Raw genomic sequence first — 20092 nt, forward strand, 5'->3', positions numbered from 1 at the left:
TACTGTCAAATTCAACACAACAAAAGCAATATCTTTGGGCTACACGGCACATTATTACATTGTACACTTTCTGCCTGTGGACATCTGTTCTACAATGTGCCAACAGAGCATGATACCCATTGTTGGCATAATTGATCTCCTTCAGGCATACCCCTTTTTATCCACTGTATTGAAAAAGTGAGAGGGAAAGTGTGTGGTGTTCCATAAGCCATGCCCAGCTTCAGCTACACTTGATCCCTGAATCGACTTGTTTCACCTAATTCTCTCATTCTGAAAATTTACCAGAATGTAGTTAGTTCGTTAGCTAGTTAACATTTCACACAGATTGCCAGGGTCCAGTAAGCAACTAACGTGTTATAACTTGAGGAACGGCAAGGAGTCATACCAGTAAATACTATAGCGAATTGGTTAGGTTACTAACGTTAACTCATCTAAGTTAGCTGTCTGACTTTATTAGCCAGCTAATTTTCACACCATAAACTCAATTATTTTATCAGTTGAATTGGCTAATGTTGCTCAACATTTCTCTGGCTAGCTAACTGTTAGGCGGAGCAGCACAGTGGAACCCAAGAGCAGACTCAGACCAAGAAACAGGGATGAATGAATCATGGTATTTATTGTAACACAGGGAGATATGGAGTGCAGATCCAGGGAAGCTTGGATGAGTGGTAGGATATTAGATGTGTCATCTTTATCCTGACCCTCGGTGCAAGCCTCAGGCTCAGAGAACTTCACCACACCTACCACACTTTGCCCTCATTCACTTCCATTTATCCTCCTGTCTTCAACTCACTCTGCTTACACTTTCTACCATTCTTCTTTAACAAACCATCTCCCTTTTTTCCACCATTTTAACCTACTCAAGCTCACCATCTTCCTCCCTCTCTCTCTCTTTTCCCCTCCATTCCTCCTCCGTATTCCAAGTGTCTCCTTATGATAATACTGCCCTTCTCCTGACATACATCTTGTTCTTGCCTTGTCAAGGGACACCATTTAACCAGCTGTCACAATCTCCATACAATCAGCTCAAACCCCTCGTGCTTTCTGGTGTTGGTAACTGGTTCGCCATGTTTTGAACATGTGGGCACAGAGCTCTCATCACGCTTTGAGCAAACAGAAGTAAAAGCATGGCTCCCGCTGATGACATCACAACATCAACACAATTTAGAAAATACAATAAAATAGTTCACTCTTGAAAGTAGTGTAATACATATTAAAATAACCTTAAAATAATACATGAAAATAAATATGAGAGATTTTCAGTCAAATACATAAAGTATATTTTACTTTCTAAAGCAATAGGCTACCGTTTGTGTAAGTGTTCTACTGCTTCCAGCTGAGGCCTGGGCAATAACGGTGGTGGAGCATTTACTTCTGCTGCTGAAGACACTAAGATCGAGCACCCTGACAGCTGGTCTCTCTCCTGCTACATTCAAACAATGTGCTGATATTGATCATCTTTGAAGGTATACTCAAATTGCAGGCATGAGAGAAGATCATCAATGGATAACAACTTTAAGAATAAAGAATGCCATGTGTCAAATGATTTTGATCAAGAAGTAGAAGTGGTCAATCACTGGCAAATCTGTAGCTGTCAAATTAACCTGTAAAGCGGGTAGTAACATGATTAACCAATAGGATTAGATAATTGCATCTGGCTAATGGTAGTAGGAGTAAATGTCGAACATCATCGCAGTTTGTTCATGATTTTTAGCGACATACATGAATAAACAAAGCTCACTATACCAGGCTTTCAAAGGGTATGCAAAGAAAACAGCCGCGATGTAAAATCTTCATAGTGGAGCACAATTGCTGTGCCCCTGATCGTGGCCTGTCTATAACTACCAGCAGTTGGGTGTCCAGACTTCTTCCGCATTTTCCTACGACTTTCGGGCTGTGACGTGAGTGCTGACGGCGGCCTTGGTGCTGGCGGAGCTGGGGGCTGTAGCGATTATCAGTGGAGCTTCGAAAATCTCGGCCCCTCCCTCCCTGCGCCTCAGCGGCCCGCCCAGCTAGCACAAACTCCCGATTGAATCCTGCCCGAGTCTGGGGAAACCGGACGGCCTGGAAATCGAGAGAGGCCAACCTGTACTACACAATCTGGTAAGCAGGTTATCTTGCGCTTTTTTTTTTATGTGCACGGAGCATAGGCAATGCTTTACATTTGTGATTGCATGTGCATTATTCTATGTTTCTATCTGAAAAGTGGAGAAGCGTACGAGGGGTTGGGCCTTTGCTTATTTGGGCCCCGGCCACAATAGGCCATAATTACGGCCTAGAAAATCCGCGAGTGGATTTTCCATAACATCGGTAACATTATAGTCTGCTATTAGCCAGATACCCCCCACAAAGTTTAACAGTATAGTTACCATGTTCAAATATGATATTGTAGAGATTATTTTTGTTCTGCATTAATAACGCCAGTGGGTAAAATGTTTGTCCAGGGATCTCCAACAAAATGGCGCACATCTGTTTTTGAAAACACTGAAGGAAATATGCTTTAGCTAGGCAGGCTAGCCGCCATACTTAGCAATAAACCTTTCAAGTGGCTCGCGAACTTGCTAACCTAGCTATGCACTTATGTTTACTATCGCACGGATGTGTGGGTTGGGTCAGCTGTCATGTTTCCATTGACGTTAGCTAGCTCAAAGCTGCCTTTCACTTTTTTTTTTAAAGAACTTAAACGACCACATTTAGCTAGAGTCTAATCTTTGATGTTATGTAACCATTTTACTACGACCGCCAGATACTTTTGTGAAATTCTAATTTTGTTTGCTTGTAGATCTTTTGTCTTTAAATGTTGTCTTTTTGCGTAAATACCTAGGTAATTTACAGCAAGCGCCATTTTTGTAGTGAATTTGTTCCCATTTAGGCTATAGTTAAAGGTTTGAGTCTGTTGATCTAATTGTGCGTGTCCTCCGGTAAGTATCATGAAGCATCACTGCTTGTCTCGCGCTCCCACACTGTTGTGTGCCAGACCACTGCTGTCAGATTTGACCGCGGGGGAATTGGATGACAACTGTGCTGCGTCGCTCAAACCTTTTGTTTATGTCTCGGTGCATTTCGGCGAGTAACCGCATATATTTTTTCACTTTGCATGACTAGGAGGATGAAGATCGATAGATAGTATTTGCATGGCTGAAAACATCTCTCGTGACGTCAAAGCACATTACAACAAAATAATGATTTTATCATTACTATCATAGCTTAAATAAACCTAATCACATAGCTGCCTATACCCTTCCTATTTTTGGTTTAGGCAGTTGGCCAAGTAATATAGCTAAAATAGTTTCGAAGATTACCACCAAATAAAATGCAGACCAATATAATTGATATCCAGAAAGATTAGGACATGACTACATTTCACAGGAGGGGAAACACATGGGCATAATGATAACTGTTACATTGTAATGAGATGTATTTCTTGTTTGAGTGAGATTTAGGATTTGAATATGGTAGACTAATATTTTGGGTTGGCCATTAGGCCTATGTGACTGTGATTTGACTGGTCAATTCTTGCCTCCAGTGCTGCAGTGACAAATGAGGTGTAAGGACAATGGATGAGGATGAGACAAGGCTTGCACTCCATTCCCAGGATCCTAAAATCATTCTCCATGGATCAGGTAATAGCTACGTTTCACTGAGCATTCAAGTATTTCCCTGTACTGTTCTTTGTTCTGCACAAAAGTAAAGCTTTTCTTAAAAGCTTTTTAAAGCTATTTTCTTTGTAAGAGTGCATGCATACAGTGCCTTATGAAAGTATTCATACCTCTTGACTCATTCCACATTTTGTTGTTACAACCTGAATTCAAAATGGATGAAATATATATATTTTTTCTCCCATCTACACACAATACCCCATAATGACACAGTGAAACATGTTTTTATAAATTTCTGCACATTTCTTGAAAAGGAAATACAGAAATAATCTAATTTACATAAGTATTCACACCCCTGAGTCAAAACATGATAGAACCACCTTTGGCGGTGATTACAGCTGTGGGTCTATCTGGTTAAGTCTCAAAGAGCTTTGCACAACTGGATTGTACAATATTTGCCCATTATTCTCTTCAATTTTTTTCCAGCTCTGTCAAATTGGTGGATGATCATTGCTAGACAACCATTTTCAAGTCTTGCCATAGATTTTCAAGCAGATTTAAGTCAAAACTGTAGTTCGGCCACTCCGGAACATTCACTGTCTTCTTAGTAAGCAACTCCAGTGTAGATTTGGCCTTGTGTTTTAGGTTATTGTCTTGCTGAAAGGTGAATTAATCTCCCAGTGTCTGGTGGAAAGCAGACTGAACCAAGTTTTCCTCTAGGATTTTGCCTGTGCTTAGCTCCATTCAGTTTATTTTTTTATCCTGGAAAAACTCCCCAGTCCTTAACGACTACAAGCATACCCATAACATAATGCAGCCACCACTATATGAAGAGTGGTACTCAGTACTGTGTTGTATTGTTTTTTCCCCAAACACAACACTTTGTATTCAGGACAGAAAGTAAATTGCTTTGCCACTTTTTTGCAGTATTAATATTTTCCTTCTTTTCACTGTGTCAGTTAGGGTAGTATTGTGGAGTAACTGCAATGTTGTTGATCCAGCCTCAGTTTTCTCCTATCACAGCCATTAAACTCTGTAACTATTTTAAAGTCACCGTTGCCTCATAGTGAAATCCCTGAGTGGTTTCCTTCCTCTCCAGCAACTGATTTAGGAAGGATGCCTGTGTTTTTGTGGTGACTGGGTGTTGATACACCATCCAAAGTGTAATTAATAACTTCACCATGCTCAAAGGGATATTCAATGTCTGCTTTTATTTTTACCCATCTACCAATAGGTGCCCTTTGTGAGGCATTGGAAAATCTCCCTGGTCTTTGTGGTTGAATCTGTGTTTGAAATTCACTGCTCGACCAAAGACTGTAAAAATGCGACCTGATGCGTCTCTGCTTGGCACTCAGCATTAAGGAGATAGATTGGGGTAAGGTCCTGCAATAGACTCACGTCCAGTCCAGGGGGTACATCAAGCTACATCAACCTGCCCTATGAGCTGTTCCGGCTTGCACAAACCATGGCATAATTCCACTTTGACATTATGGGGTGGGTAGGCCAGTGACAAAAAAATCTAAATTGAATCCATTTTAAATTTGAGCTGTAACACAACAAAATGTTGGAACAAGTCAATGGGTGTGAATACTTTCTGAAAGCACTGTATGTCTTCTGCAATATGTTTATGTAGGCCAACACTGAAGATATCCACCTGTTCCTGTGTTGATGTGTTCCAGATGAGGGTGGTGCTGAAGGGGAGGAGTTTGTGGTGGAGCTGCAGGAGACGGTCCTGGTGGGGGAGGGGGAGGGAATGGCGGTGCATGGATTCTCTTCAGAGGAGCTGGTGATCCAGGATGCTGTTGAGGATGTGGTGTCTGAGTATGTGCACTGTGATGAGGACGAGGAGGTTGCTGTGGAGACATGTGTGATGTCGCTGGAGGGGGAGGACGAAGGCGTTGCCATGGGGGACATGCCTGAGGATGAGATGGTGGCAGACGGGCATGCCCAGGATGAACTGGACCCAGAGCAAGACACAGACGGCTGTGGGGACTACCTCATGATCTCCTGTGAGTACCATCCTGCTTCACTTCTCCAGTTCTACATCAATAGCACTCACTCAGTCACCTGGCCTCTTATAAAGAAAACATTACAGTTAGACTAATGATCAGTAGTGAATGGCTCTCTTAACTCGCTCTCTTTTCATCTCCCTCCAGTGGATGAGGCAGGCAAGATGGTGTCAGACGACGGTACAGAGGTGACTGTGGAGGGAGCCGTGGAGGACCAGGTGGAGAAGGACGAGGATGGCCAGGAGGTGATCAAGGTGTATATCTTCAAGGCAGACTCTGGGGAGGATGACCTGGGTAAGGAGACATTTGAATCATGTTCAATGCACTTAGAAAGAGGTATTCTATAACCCACGTTAGTTGATCACTAAGGAGTATTAAGTCATTGTGTGGTTGTCTGCGTAGGAGAAACAGAGGACGTGGCACTGACGGACTCTACAGGCCGAGCGCTCCGAGAGAAGATGGTGTACATGTCCCAAGGGGACCATGGTAAGAAATAAATTCTGTGTGTGTGTGTGAGAGTGTGTGTGTTTTACGATTGTGTTAAAACTAGTGTGTTTTCCTGCAGGTGCATCAAAGATATCTGATGAGGTTTACATGGAGGTGGTGGTGGGGGGTGAGGAGCCAGTGACCCATGAGCGGTCTTACGACGGCACGGCTCTCAGTAAGGACTTCATGCCTGTGGCTTGGGCAGCCGCTTATGGTCAGTGACACACACTATTATATAAGAATGTATCGTTTAACAGGGCAGAGAATGTCTTGTTGCTCTTCTGTACTCTGTAGTAATAAGTACAGTGCATTTGGAAAGTATTCAGACCACTTCCCGTTTTGTTACGTTACAGCCTTATTGTAAAATGGATTAAATATTTTTTGTAAATTCTCAATCTACACACAATACCCGATAATGACAAAGCGAAAACAGGTTTTTAGAACATTTTACAAATGTGTGTAAAAAATAAAATAAATGAAATACCTTATTTACATAAGTATTCAGGCCCTTTGCTATGAGACTCGAAATTGAGCTCATGTATCCTGTTTCCATTGATCATCCTTGAGATGTTTCTACAACTTCATTGGAGTACACCTGTGGTAAATTCATTTGATTGGACATGATTTGGAAATGCACACTCCTGTCTATGTAAGGTCCCACAGTTGACAGTGTATGTCAGAGCAAAAACAAAGCCATGATATCAAAGGAATTGTCCGTAGAGCTCCAAGACAGGATTGTGTTGAGGCACAGATCTGGGGAAAGGTACCCAAAAATATCTGCAGCATTGAAGGTCCCCAAGAACACAGTGGCCTCCATCATTCTTAAATGGAAGAAGTTTGGAACCACCGAGACTATTTCTAGAGCTGGTTGCCCAGCCAAACTGAGCAATCAGGGGAGAAGGGCCACTCCACCAATCAGGCCTTTATGGTAGAGTAGCCAGATAGAAACCACTCCTCAGTAAAATGCACATGACAGCCAGCTTGGAATTTGCAAAAAGACACCTAAAGGACTATGTCCATGAGACACATGATTCTCTGGTCTGATGAAGCCAAGATTGAACTATTTAACCTGAATGCCAAGCGTCAAATCTGGAGGAAACCTGGCACCATCCCTACGGTGAAGCATGGTGGTGGCAGCATCATGCTAGGGGGATGTTTTTCAGAGGCAGGGACTGGGAGACTAGTTAGGATCGAGGGAAAGATGAACGGAGCGAAGTACAGAGATATTTGATAAAACCTGTTCCAGAGTGCTCAGGACCTCAGACTGGGGTGAAGTTTCACCTTCCAACAGGACAACAACCCTAAGTACACAGCTAAGACAATGCAGGAGTGGCATCAGGACAAGTCTCTGAATGTCCTTGAGTGGCCCAGCCAGAGCCCAGACTTGAACCCAATGAAACATCTCTGGAGAGACCTGAAAATAGCTGTGCAGCGACGCTCCCCATCCAACCTGACAGAGCTTGAGGATCTGCAGAGAAGAATGGGAGAAACTCCCCACATACAGATGTGCCAAGCTTGTAGCGTCATACCCAAGAAGACTCGAGGCTGTAATTGCTACCAAAGGTGTTTCAACAAAGTACTGAGTAAAGTGTCTGAATATGTACAGTACTGTGAAAGTATTTGCCCCCTTCCTGATTTCTTATTTTTTTGCACATTTGTCACACTTAAATGTTTCAGATCAAACAAATTTAAATATTACACAAAGATAACCCAAGTAAACACAAAATGCAGTTTTTAAGTGATGATTTTATTTATTAAGGGAAAAAAGCTATCCGAACCTTCATGGCCATATGTGAAAAAGTAATTGCCCCCTAAACCTAATAACTGGTTGTACCACCCTTAGCAGCAACAACTGCAATCAAGCGTTTGCGATAACTGGCAATGAGTCTTTCACATCGCTGTGGAGGAATTTTGGCCCACTCTTCTTTGCAGAATTGTTTTAATTCAGCCACATGGGAGGGTTTGAGCATGAACCGCCACAGCATCTCAATCGGATTCAAGTCTGGACTTTGACTAGGCCACTCCAAAACCTTAATTTTGTTTTTTTAAGCCGTTCAGAGGTGGACTGGTGTGTTTTGGATCATTGTCCTGCTGCAGAACCCAAGTGCGCTTCAGCTTGAGGTTACGAACTGATGGCCGGACATTCTCCTTCAGGATTTTTTGGTAGATAGCAGAATTCATGGTTCTATCAATCACAGCAAGTCGTCCAGGTCCTAAAGCAGCCCCAGACCATTACACTACCACCACCATATTTGACTGTTGGTATAATGATCTTTTTCTGAAATGCTGTGTTACTTTTACGCCAGATGTAACGGGACGCACACCTTCCAAAAAGTTCAACTTTTCTCTCGTCAGTCCACAGAATATTTCCCAAAAAGTCTTGGGGATCATCAAGATGTTTTTGCCAAATGTGAGACGAGCCTTTGTTGTTTTTGGTCAGCAGTGGTTTTCGCCTTGGAACTCTGCCATGGATGCCATTTTTGGCCAGTCTCTTTCTTATGGTTGAGTCATGAACACTGACCTTAACTGAGGCAAGTGAGGCCTGCAGTTCTTTAGATGTTGTTGTAGGTTCTTTTGTGACCTCTTGGATGAGTCGTCGCTGCGTTCTTGGGGTAATTTTGGTAGGCCGGCCACTCCTGGGAAGGTTCACCACTGTTCCAAATTTTCTCAATTTGTGGATAATGGCTCTCACCGTGGTTCGCTGGAGTCACAAAGCTTTAGAAATGGCTTTGTAACCCTTTCTAGACTGATAGATGTCAATTACTTTGTTTCTCATCTGTTCCTGAATTTCTTTGGATCGCGGCATGATGTCTTGCTTTTTGAGATATTTTGGCCTACTTCACTTTGTCAGACAGGTTCTATTTTCTTGATTCAACAGGTCTGGCAGTAATCAAGCCTGGGTGTGGCTAGTGAAATTGAACTCAGCTTTCAAAAAATGTGATTAACCACAGTAAATTCATGATTTAACAAGGGGGGGGGGGGGCAAATACTTTGTCACATAGGGCCATGAAGGTTCGGTTAGCTTTTTTCCCTTAATAAATAAAATGATCATTTAAACTGCATTTGGCGTTTACTTGGGTTATCTTTGTAATATTACAATTTGTTTGATCTGAAACATTTAAGTGTGACAAATGTGCAAAAAAATAAGAAATCAGGAAGGGGGCAAATACTTTTTCACAGCGCTGTATGTAAATGTGATATTTCAGTGTTTTATTTTTAAAACATTTGCAAAAAATTCTAACCATGTTTTTGCTTTGGTATTGTGTGTAGATTGATGGGGTGGGGGGGAATTTAATACATTTTAGAATAAGGTTGTAATGTAACAAAATGTTAAAAAAGTCTGCGCCGTATCGCTGCTCTAGCAGTGTTGAGAGGTGTGCATTTGCATTCAACGTTTACGATGTGATTCCAGGTTCTGAGGACAGTGAAAGCTGTGAGAACAGGAACGGTGCCGCCAGTGCTCTGCTGCACATTGACGAGTCAGACGGAGTGGACAAGGTCAACAGGCAACGGAACAAGAATAAGAGAACAAGGGCTGAGCCTCGCCAGGTCCAGACAGGTATTTAGCTGTCAGATGGGACTGAACTACAGTCAGGTCCCAAATTGATTGGCACCCATGATAAAAATGAGCAAATAACACTGTCAAATAATTAATACAAATAGTGAGCTACACTACATGGCCAAAAGTATGTGGACATCCCTTCAAATTAGTGGATTCGGCTATTTCAGCCATACCCGTTGCTGATGGGTATATAAAATCGAGCACACAGCCATGCAATCTCCATAGTTTTAACATTTGCAGTAGAATGGCCTTACTGAAGACCATGGTGACTTTCAACATGGCACCGTCATAGGATGCAACCGTTCCAACAAGTTAGTGTGTCAAATTACTGCCCTGCTAGAGCTGCCTCAGTCAACTGTAAGTTCTGTTATTGTGAAGTGGGAACGTCTAGGAACAACAACGGCTCAGCCGCGAAGTGATAGGCCACACAACTTCACAGAACGGGACCACCGAGTGCTGAAGTGTGTAAAAATCTTCTGTCCTCGGTTGCAACACTTACTACCGAGTTCCAAACTGCCTCTGGAAGGAATGTCAGCACAATACCTGTTCATCGGGAGCTTCATGAAATGGGTTTCCATGGCCGAGCAGCCACACACAAGCCCAAGATCACCGTGCGCAATGCCAAGCGTCAGCTGGAGTGGTGTAAAGCTCGCCGACCATTGGACTCTCTGGAGGAGTGGAAACGCGTTGTCTGGAGTGATGAATCACGCTTCACCATGCCCGAATCGCATAGTGCCAACTGTAAAGGTTGGTGGAGAAGGAATAATGGTCTGAGGCTGTTTTTTATGGTTCGGGCTAGGCCCCTTAGTTCTAGTGAGGGGAAATCTTAAAGCTACAGCATACAATGACATTCTAGACGATTCTGTGCTTCCAACTTTGTGGCAACAGTTTGGGGAAGGCCCTTTCCTGTGTCAGCGTGACAATGCCCCCGTGCACAAAGCGGAAATGGTTTGTGTGGAAGAACTTGACTGGCTTGCATAGAGCCCTGACCTCAACTCCATCGAACACCTTTGGGATGAATTGGAAAGCTGTCTGCGAGCCGGGCCTAATCGCCCAAGATCCGTGCCCGACCTCACTAATGCTCAATGGAATCAAGTCTCCGCAGCAATGTTCCAACATCTAGTGGAAAGCCTTCCCAGAAGAGTGGAGGCTGTTATAGCAGCATAGGGGGGACCAACTCCATATTAATGCCTATGATTTTGGAATGAGATGTTCGACGAGCAGGTGTCCACATACTTCTGGTCGTGTAGTGTATGTGCCGATACAAAAGTATGTGGACAGAATGTAATGAATATTGTGTGCTACCGGTAATTATTTTTGTTGAAATTGCTCAGAGAAAGAGATTTTGCTTAATAAACAAAATGCATCTAAAAGATAGGGGTCAAAAATATTGCCACCCCTGTATTCAATATACCAGCACCCTTCCCTTGTGAGGATAATGACACTGAGCCTTTTTCTAAAATGTTTTATGAGATAGGTGAACACATTGGGATGGGTCTTAGACAATTCCTCCATACAGAATCTCTCCAGATTCTCCAATGGGAGGGTGCTGGAGTATTGCATTGTAGTTTTGAGATTAATTTGTTAAACAAATTCTTTCTCTAAGCAATTGTATTAGTATAAAATAACATAATTTTTAAGCATACAATATAGCTCAGTATTTGTATTGTTATTTTATACAGTCGTCTTTGCTCTTCTTTATCAAGGGTGCCAATCATTTTGCATTTTGATTCTATGGGCTGGGCAACTGCGGGTCATTTATAAAGTCAGCTGATTGCCAAACTCACTCTGCACAGGTTTTCACACGTTTCATTTCTGAATATAGATCATGTGATATCTGGGAGTCATGAGTTTGTATCTGTTTCCCATTCCAGCCATCATTATTGGTCCATATGGCCAGCCTCTGACCGTATACCCCTGCATGCTCTGTGGCAAGAAGTTCAAGTCGCGAGGCTTCTTGAAGCGCCACACCAAAAACCACCACCAAGATGTCCTGACCAGGAAAAAGTACCAGTGCACGGACTGTGACTTTACCACCAACAAGAAGGCAAGCCTTCATAACCACATGGAGGGGCACACACTGAGCAGCAAGGGTCTGTTTGAGTGTGAGGTGTGTGGCAAGGAGTTCCACCAGCAGGCGGCGCTCTTCTCACATCGACTGCAGCACCACCACCGTGAGCCCAAGAGTCCGGTGCCTTCACAGGCCAACAAGATGCACAAGTGTAAGTTCTGTGACTACGAGACGGCTGAACAAGGTCTGCTCAACCGCCACTTGCTGGCTGTCCATAGTAAGAGCTTCCCTCACATCTGTGTGGAATGTGGCAAGGGCTTCCGGCACCCCTCCGAGCTGAAGAAACACATGCGCACACACACCGGCGAGAAGCCTTACTCTTGCCTCTACTGCGACTACAAGTCGGCTGATTCCTCCAACCTGAAGACTCATGTCAAGACCAAACACAGCAAAGAGATGCCCTTCAAGTGTGAGCGCTGCTTCCAGACATTTGCTGAGGAGGAGGAGTTGCTGCAGCACGGGCTGACGCACGAGGAGGCCAAAACCCACCTGTGTGCCCATTGTGAACACAAGAGCTCCAACTCCAGTGACCTGAAGCGCCACATCATATCGGTGCACACCAAGGACTACCCCCACAAATGTGCCGTCTGCGATAAAGGCTTCCACCGGCCGTCTGAACTGAAGAAGCACTCGGCGTCGCACCGTGCCAAGAAACTGCACCAGTGCCGGCACTGCAACTTCAAGATCGCGGACCCCTTTGTGCTCAGTCGCCATATCCTGTCAGTTCACACCAAGGAGCAACAGGCCTCTCCTGAAAAGAACGGGGCCAAAAGGACCTTATTGGGGCCTTCCCCTGCCAGTGCACCGATGGCAAGGAAGCAGGTTTTGGTACCTGGTGCTAGTTCTAGTGCTGCGGGCATGGCCAAGGGGCCCAGGGAGAGGAGGGTGTACCAGTGTCAGTACTGTGACTACAGCTCTGGGGATGCCTCGGGCTTCAAGCGCCATGTGATCTCCATCCACACAAAAGACTACCCCCACCGCTGTGAGATCTGCTCTAAAGGCTTCCGCAGGCCCTCGGAGAAGAGCCAGCATATCGCACGCCACCACAAGGACTTAGTGCAGGCAGAGTGACCCTGGCACAACCTACCCCTCATACCACAACAAAAACACAAATGGAACCACTACCACACCGTAATAAATTGTATGTATGTATACTGAACAAAAAATATAAATGCAACAATTTCAAACATTTTACTGAGTAAAGTTTATATAAGGAAATCAGTCAATTGAAATAAATTCTTTAGGCCCTAATCTATGTATTTCACATGACTGGGAATACAAATATGCATCTGTTGGTGACAGATACCTTAAGGGTAGGGGCATGGATCAAGTAACCAGTCAGTATCTGGTGTGAGACCACCATTTTGTCTCATGCAGCGCGACACATCACCTTCGGATCTCGTCATGGTATCTCTGTGCATTCAAATTGCAATCGATAAAGTGCAATTTGGTGTTCGTTGTCTGTAGCTTATGTCTGCCCATACCATTACCATGGGGCACTGTTCAATGTTGACATCTGCAAACCACCCGCCCACACGACGCCATTCACATGGTCTACGGTTGTGAGGCCAGTTGGACATACTGCCAAATTCTTTAAAACAACGTTGGAGACAGCTAATGGTAGAGAATTGAACATTCTTTTCTGGCAACAGCTCTGGTGGACATTCCTGCAGTCAGCATGCCAATTGCACGCTCCCTCGAAACTTGAGACATCTGTTGTGTGACAAAACTTCACATTTTAGAGTGGCCTTTTATTGTCCCCAGCACAAGGGGCACCTGTGTAATGATCATGCTGTTTAATCAGCTTCTTGATATGCCACAACTGGCAGGTGGATGGATTATCTTTGCAAATGAGAAATGCTCACGAACAAGGATGTTGACAAATTTGTGCACAAAATTTGAGAGAAATAAGCTTTTTGTGCGTATGGAACATTTCTTTTGATCTTTTATTTCAGCTCATGAAACATGGGACCAACACTTTTCATGTTGTTTATATTTTTGTTCAGGGTGTGTATGTGTGTCTGTCTGTTAGCTGCATTAACATGGGACATCTTCTGTTATTATTACCCCAGAGACTCTCAAGCTAACTTTTCTGCAACTGAAAATTAATATAAGTGTACATATACCTGGGTAAGGCCTATGGAATCATGTGACAAAGCCCTGTACAGACTTGCACTTTGTCTGCATATCCCCCTGCTGGTGAAAGTGTGCATTGTAGGATGTGCAAGAGTCTGAGGTCTTTGTAGATTCATACGTTAGTTTTTACTCCACAGCCAACAGTCCAGTTACTAAAGTAGCAACTTTTAATCCTACTTTTACTTGTTGACACACAACTAAGACAAAATGTTATCTACAAGCTGTTTGTATTCACACAATGAAATGGACATTCACCTGCTGCGAAAAAGCAGGTCCACTGAGCAGAGTGGTCGAGATGAACTCTTATTCGAATAGCACTTGCCAATATATTTAATGAACTATGAATGCAGTAATCATGAACTCATGAATTATACCTGATGCTTTGAATGCTGAGACACTGAGAGAATGTGTTTTGTATGGGGTTGAGTGCCAGTTGTGAGGGATGTGTCAGTTAAGACATTACAGAAATGTATCTATACCCTATGAAAGTCCTGCCTACTTCCTGGTTCAAGTCCCATACTGTTTTTGAATGGGCGTCAAGCTTATATCATCAAATTCATGAAAATGTGGTTATTTAAATAAAAAAATGATGTCACATATTTGTATCCGTGGATTAATTCACCTTTATCCAATGGGTTTTATGAACGTTTTTGATTATGGAATATTAAAATGCAATTGGAAACCCTATTAAAGGCATCAGGTATAAGTAAATTAATCCATGAGTACAAATATAATTTGACATATCTTAAATAACCACATTTTCATTTATTTGATTATGTAAGCTTGATGCCCATTCAAAAAACAGGACTTGAACTAGGAAGTAGGCGGGACTTTCATAGCGTGTTGTGCTTCCTGGTGCTCTGACCCCACATCTCCATGTCATCATATCTTTGTTGTTTTGAGGAGAACTGTCTGTCTGGTCATGGACAATGCCTGGAGAAGGAGTTGACTGCATCATAGCAAATAGCCATGTCCATTGTAAAAGCTGTGGTTTCTTTTAGTTAATTCACTTCTTTACACAAAATGAGATACTAGATGTGGTTGTTTATCCCATGGGGGTGGGGGGATCTAACAGGTATGCAGTATCATTTAGAACCAACCCATAAACCCATCTTCATACAGATTATTTAACCCCTAATAAACTTGATTATCAGACACCTGAAATATGATGCAGTGCCAGCAAGGCCTTCAGAGTTAGATTGCACTAGATCTGGTACCACAGACTCATGACCACAACATACTTCCTTTACCCAAACACACATCTACTTATGCCAGTGGCCAGGGAGAGGCATTAGTCCCCTGAGGAGAAATACAACTTGTAAAGACTGGTGGTATATTTGTACTCTGGCTTTGACAGTTCCTTCCCCTGTGATCATTTTTGTTTTTGTATTTATTTCATCATGAACTTTGTTGTAATATTCAGTGTAACTAGAATTCTATAGGAGGTAAATTATTGTTTTGTACACATTTTTAAATAAAGTGTGTAGATGTAAACATATAACAGGAGGAATCAGAGCTGTGTTATGGATGTACTTGACGTATTTGTTGAAAAAGCTACAAAAATATAAAAGCATAATATTTTACCTGCATGTTTGTCTTTTTAATAATTGACAAATGTGTGTAATTGTCAGCTACCTAATTACTGCAAGGAGTAGGATAACATTTTCAATAGAATGATGGTACATCAAGGTTACTTTTAGAGCTGGGTTTACATGACATTTGATCAACACAAACTTCTAAAGCAGCTAACATCACATCTTAGGTTCAGAGGTATTAAATACCCAACATATTCTAGTTATCTGAAGAGTAGAATGACTGACAAACGGAAAAAGCACTAGACAGTATTTTATTGGAACCAATCAGGGAAGTGAAAAACTAAGGTTACAAGATTGCCTAACCAGCTACGCTGGGCTTCAGTATGTATTGCAGATGCAAGTTAAGATGTAGTCTGATGGATCACTGCAGCTAAAGATGATTCATGGTTGCCACAGTGGCCATGGGTCTACCCATCAAGTAGCAAAGCCATGCAGAAGGATCAAGGGAGCACGCCTTGGAAGTAAAGAAGATGGATGAAATTACGCAGCGGGACACTCATCTGCAGAAAAAAAGACGGTTGATAAGTCTGAGACGTTCCACACTTCTATCCAGAAATATTATCCAACTTAACCACACTTCACAAACAGAGATGGGATGTACCGTTTTTGGGGAAGATGGCGATGTTTTCAGGCTGAATGCCCTTGTCCAGGGAGAACTGCCTAAACTTCTGCAGCAGGTCAGGGCTCAGGTCTGTTCCACGGGCTGTAGACACAACACATGTAGTGCATGGCAGACTAAATATACTGTGAGGGATGCAATATTTTGTAATATAAGATTTCTAACAAATGATGGGGAAAGGAATAGTGAAACAATGATAGGTCATAGGATTTTGCAGAGGAGTGGAAAGGATCGTACCATACAGGTTGGTGAGCACAGCTGAAACACCCTTGGTCTTGGTGTGAATAAGAGCAAACTCGTCATACTTAACGTCAACGACACGCATGTCATTTTCATTACTCCAGCCTAGAGGGGACGAGAGGGAGTTGAATTGACAATATCACACACAGGCCCATTAGTGCACTGTGTGTGTATGTGTTTATAGGTTGTAGACTTACGCTCGCTATTGTAGATGAATTTCCCCGCAAGGTTTGTCTTCTTGGCCAGGTGGTTCATTCTCCAGCAGGAGCCATCAGCGCTACAGAGACAATACAGTTCATACAGAATCAGCACAATGTCTCTCTCTTTCTCTCACTCTCTCTCTCTTACTTACTTCCGGCTAGTGTATGCAATATCCAGGTCTCCATCAGCAGTTGGTGTCAGCATGGTGGTGCCCATCTTCATGTCGGCCCTGTGTTTGACGAACCACTGGGCATTAGTGGCAAATCCAATCACGTACCACTTTCCTGCCACCTGCAAAAACCAGCCCTGATTAGATTACATCACCTCCTCATTCCTGTCTGCAGGGGTCACAGAAAGTATCAACCTTAAAGAACGGCTGCCTTTGAAAAGCAACAGATCCCTATGAAAACGGCCTCTGTGGCATCAATATGAGTCCGAAAGTTATTCTAGTATCAACATTGACTTCAAAGTGTAAATAGGATAATTATGGAGATAAAGTCAGTCTCGTCTAAAACGGAGTTTGGAACATCCGTGTGTCACAACGGGTAAATGAAGGTTGGGTTTTGATTTGAGGATTTTTCCACTAACATGGGGTGAACAGCTGCGGTGATTGCTCTCTATCTAATAGCATAGACAGTGAGACAGACCTGCTCAGCAGCTCCGACTGTTCACATTAGACAACAACTCATGCATTTCTTTGCTTGAGAAATACTGCACTAAACACCTTAGATGTAAAGCCGCACAACTAAAACATCCTTGGCAAAAACGTCAAAATAAATGAATTACAGATTTCTATTTCTATTTAGTTCACTCTGGGGATTTTGAGAAAGTGAAATAGGCTACAGTGTCTCATGGGGGACAAACATCAATAACCAAATGTGGAATCGGCCAGGAAACACACCTCCAAGACTGAAACTTCATTTTTCTAATGAGCAACAGAAAAACCCACGTGCCAATCAGTGTGTTCAGTGGTTCTTTAAATCTGCGAGGGCTCTATACTGAAATAGCCCAGAATCATTCATGAATGAACATCTCAATAACTCTTGTCTCAATATGAACACCTGACAATGTGTCACTAGAATTCCCACATTTCGTTCATCCCTTCCATTTGAATCTTGTTTTCATCACAGGTTTCTTTCTGTATTCTTTCTCCTAATGTTTCTTTTTTCTCCATAACAATCCCTAGTTTGTTCCTCGTCATTTGATTTTCAATGTAATGCTGATTTCTGATCCCTCTCTTCATTTTCTCTCTTACCCCCTGTAGATTGAAGTCTCCTTGGGGCATGACCTCAGCGGTGACAACCAAGGAGCAGAGCAGTGCTCCTAGTGCGCTCAGCAGCATGGTCGTCATGGCTACAGCAGAGCAGGGTCAGTATCAAGAATTATAAAGGACAAAACAGGAGATCTGCTTTTCTTTGCTACCTCTCACTCCTATATATACTGTAGAGCATGGGCTTACTGTAGAGCATCCCCCCCCCCCTCCCCCCCGTACACACACAAGCTGCTACCTGCTACCATCTCTATCCCCCGCCTCTTAGACACACACACACACACAATACCCATGGGTGGAGATGGGGCTTGTTGGGGGTGTGGCTGTGACCTCCCACTCCTACCCTCTATAGAACCCCGGAGGTGGTGAGATCACCGGGTTCAAACAGGGGCAGCATCATGTAATATGTGTAGGCGTGTGTGCATGTGAGTGCATGTGAAATGGGCTGAAAGCTGTTTTATGCAACAGCCCATCAATTTAGAAAATAAAATACCAGCAGCCAAAATAGACGGACAGTGATAAACAAAGCAGTATCTGCCCCTCCAGTGCTTTCTGTGGGCAGGAACTAGTGAATCAAATCTAACTGTCAGCACTTTAGATGGTAAACAGAGCTCCCCCTAACACACAATCCCTGTATCTCTCTTTGTGTGTGTGGTTTAATGTGACATTTAACTATCAGTGTAAAACCTTGCTTGAGGGTGAAGAGCAAGACAACATGTAATGTTAGTTTCATATAATCTCAGGTCAACACAATTTTAAAGGTATAGTCAATTCAAAATACAACTTAACATGATTTTCCACATATATTTTGAGTGGTCTATCTCTTTAAATAATATACTGCTTCGGGCAAGTAATCCTTACATAAGTTCTAAAAATCTATTTGCCAGTTGTTAATTTTCTGCTCTTGTTGGAGGCGGTAGACATACTGTGATGGAACAGACACACCTACAGCTCACATATTGTACCTTGCCAGTTGGTACAGGGGTCTTGAAACATATCATTATTCAATCCAATATTGAAAAATCTAACTCAGCATCTAATGACAATATTTGTGTGCTTATTTCAGGTGCATAAATACAATCAAACCATGATTGAGGGGCTTAAATAGTTTATCAGAACATTATTTTATGAACAAAAAAGTTTTCATTTTACAAATTCAAGCTGCAACTTGAATTTGAATTAACATGTATTTACAAAAAATAAAACCACAAGGGATTTTAGTCTACTGACTGAACAACCATGCATGCAAGTTTTGTTATTACTGTGCTATGTTCTATGGTATAGATCAGGGGTCTCCAACATTTTCTAGCATGAGAGCTACATTTGGGGTGGCAGTTGGCCTAGTGGTTAGAGCGTTGGACTAGTAACCGAAAGGTTGCAAGATCAAATCCCTGAGCTGACATGGTAAAAATCTGTTGTTCTGCTTCTGAACAAGGCAGTTAACCACACTGTTCCTAGACCAGTTAACCACACTGTTCCTAGACCAGTTAACCACACTGTTCCTAGACCAGTTAACCACACTGTTCCTGGGCTGTCATTGAAAATAAGAATTTGTTTTTAACTGACTAGTTAAATAAAGGTAAAAAGGAAGCAAGCTACTCATTTTTTTCTAGCTTTCAAATAGGCACATTCTCCTCTCCCCTGCAACTTCCCCGGGTCCTTAGTGTACAAGAGAAAGTCGTGCACAATGTTTTCTGTCAATATACCTGGTAAAATAATGGTTAATAAAAAAACTCCAAGGGGGCCCTATAAAATCTGTGATTATGTTTTCTATTTTCCCAAATTGTGTTTTATCGGTTGTATTTTTCCTGGTTTTAGATTTTGGGGGGTTTTCACTCTCAAAATGACCATTGTTCATAGAGAAACAACAAAATCATATATTCTCAGTCGATATCAGTGCTTTAATCACATTAGAAAACAATTATTTTTAGGTCTGGAAGAAAACTAACATTTTGATTTAATTGAGCATCTGGCCCTTTAATTGCGCAGTGTTCTGCCTAGTGTGCTGGTCTAGGGAAGGTTCTGTACTGCTGCTGCTCATTCCATGGCAAAGTTTGCAAATAACAAATAATCGATAGGAATGTACTTACTCGTGATATACTTTTGCCAGGTAGGCTATGCCTACTTTGCAGTTAACATTTAATTGTGAAGGTTTGGGGGAAAGTATATACAGTGGGGAGAACAAGTATTTGATACACTGCCGATTTTGCAGGTTTTCCTACTTACAAAGCATGTAGAGGTCTGTCATTTTTATCATAGGTACACTTCAACTGTGAGAGACGGAATCTAAAACAAAAATCCAGA

The 20092-nt window shown here is 42.6% G+C and overlaps 2 protein-coding genes across 2 annotated transcripts; one reads left to right on the top strand and one right to left on the bottom strand.

The window, feature by feature from the left end:
- Positions 1-1307: 1307 nt before the first annotated feature.
- On the top strand, positions 1308-12918 carry LOC129869014 (zinc finger Y-chromosomal protein 1-like). Its single transcript, XM_055943447.1, has 8 exons — positions 1308-2103; positions 3527-3623; positions 5279-5608; positions 5756-5902; positions 6011-6094; positions 6174-6308; positions 9507-9653; positions 11531-12918. Exons 2-8 carry the CDS (start codon positions 3557-3559, stop codon positions 12796-12798), a joined length of 2178 nt encoding a protein of 725 aa, XP_055799422.1. The 5' UTR covers positions 1308-2103; positions 3527-3556; the 3' UTR covers positions 12799-12918.
- A 2777-nt stretch (positions 12919-15695) lies between these two features.
- On the bottom strand, positions 15696-17955 carry LOC129869017 (lipocalin-like). The gene is made up of 6 exons (XM_055943455.1): positions 17774-17955; positions 16670-16809; positions 16515-16594; positions 16315-16422; positions 16060-16161; positions 15696-15958 (listed from the first exon to the last, which is right to left on the bottom strand). Exons 1-6 carry the CDS (start codon positions 17867-17869, stop codon positions 15939-15941), a joined length of 546 nt encoding a protein of 181 aa, XP_055799430.1. The 5' UTR covers positions 17870-17955; the 3' UTR covers positions 15696-15938.
- Positions 17956-20092: the final 2137 nt, after the last annotated feature.

This window comes from Salvelinus fontinalis, chromosome 13 (genome assembly GCF_029448725.1).
Source record: "Salvelinus fontinalis isolate EN_2023a chromosome 13, ASM2944872v1, whole genome shotgun sequence".
Lineage (NCBI taxonomy): Eukaryota > Metazoa > Chordata > Actinopteri > Salmoniformes > Salmonidae > Salvelinus > Salvelinus fontinalis.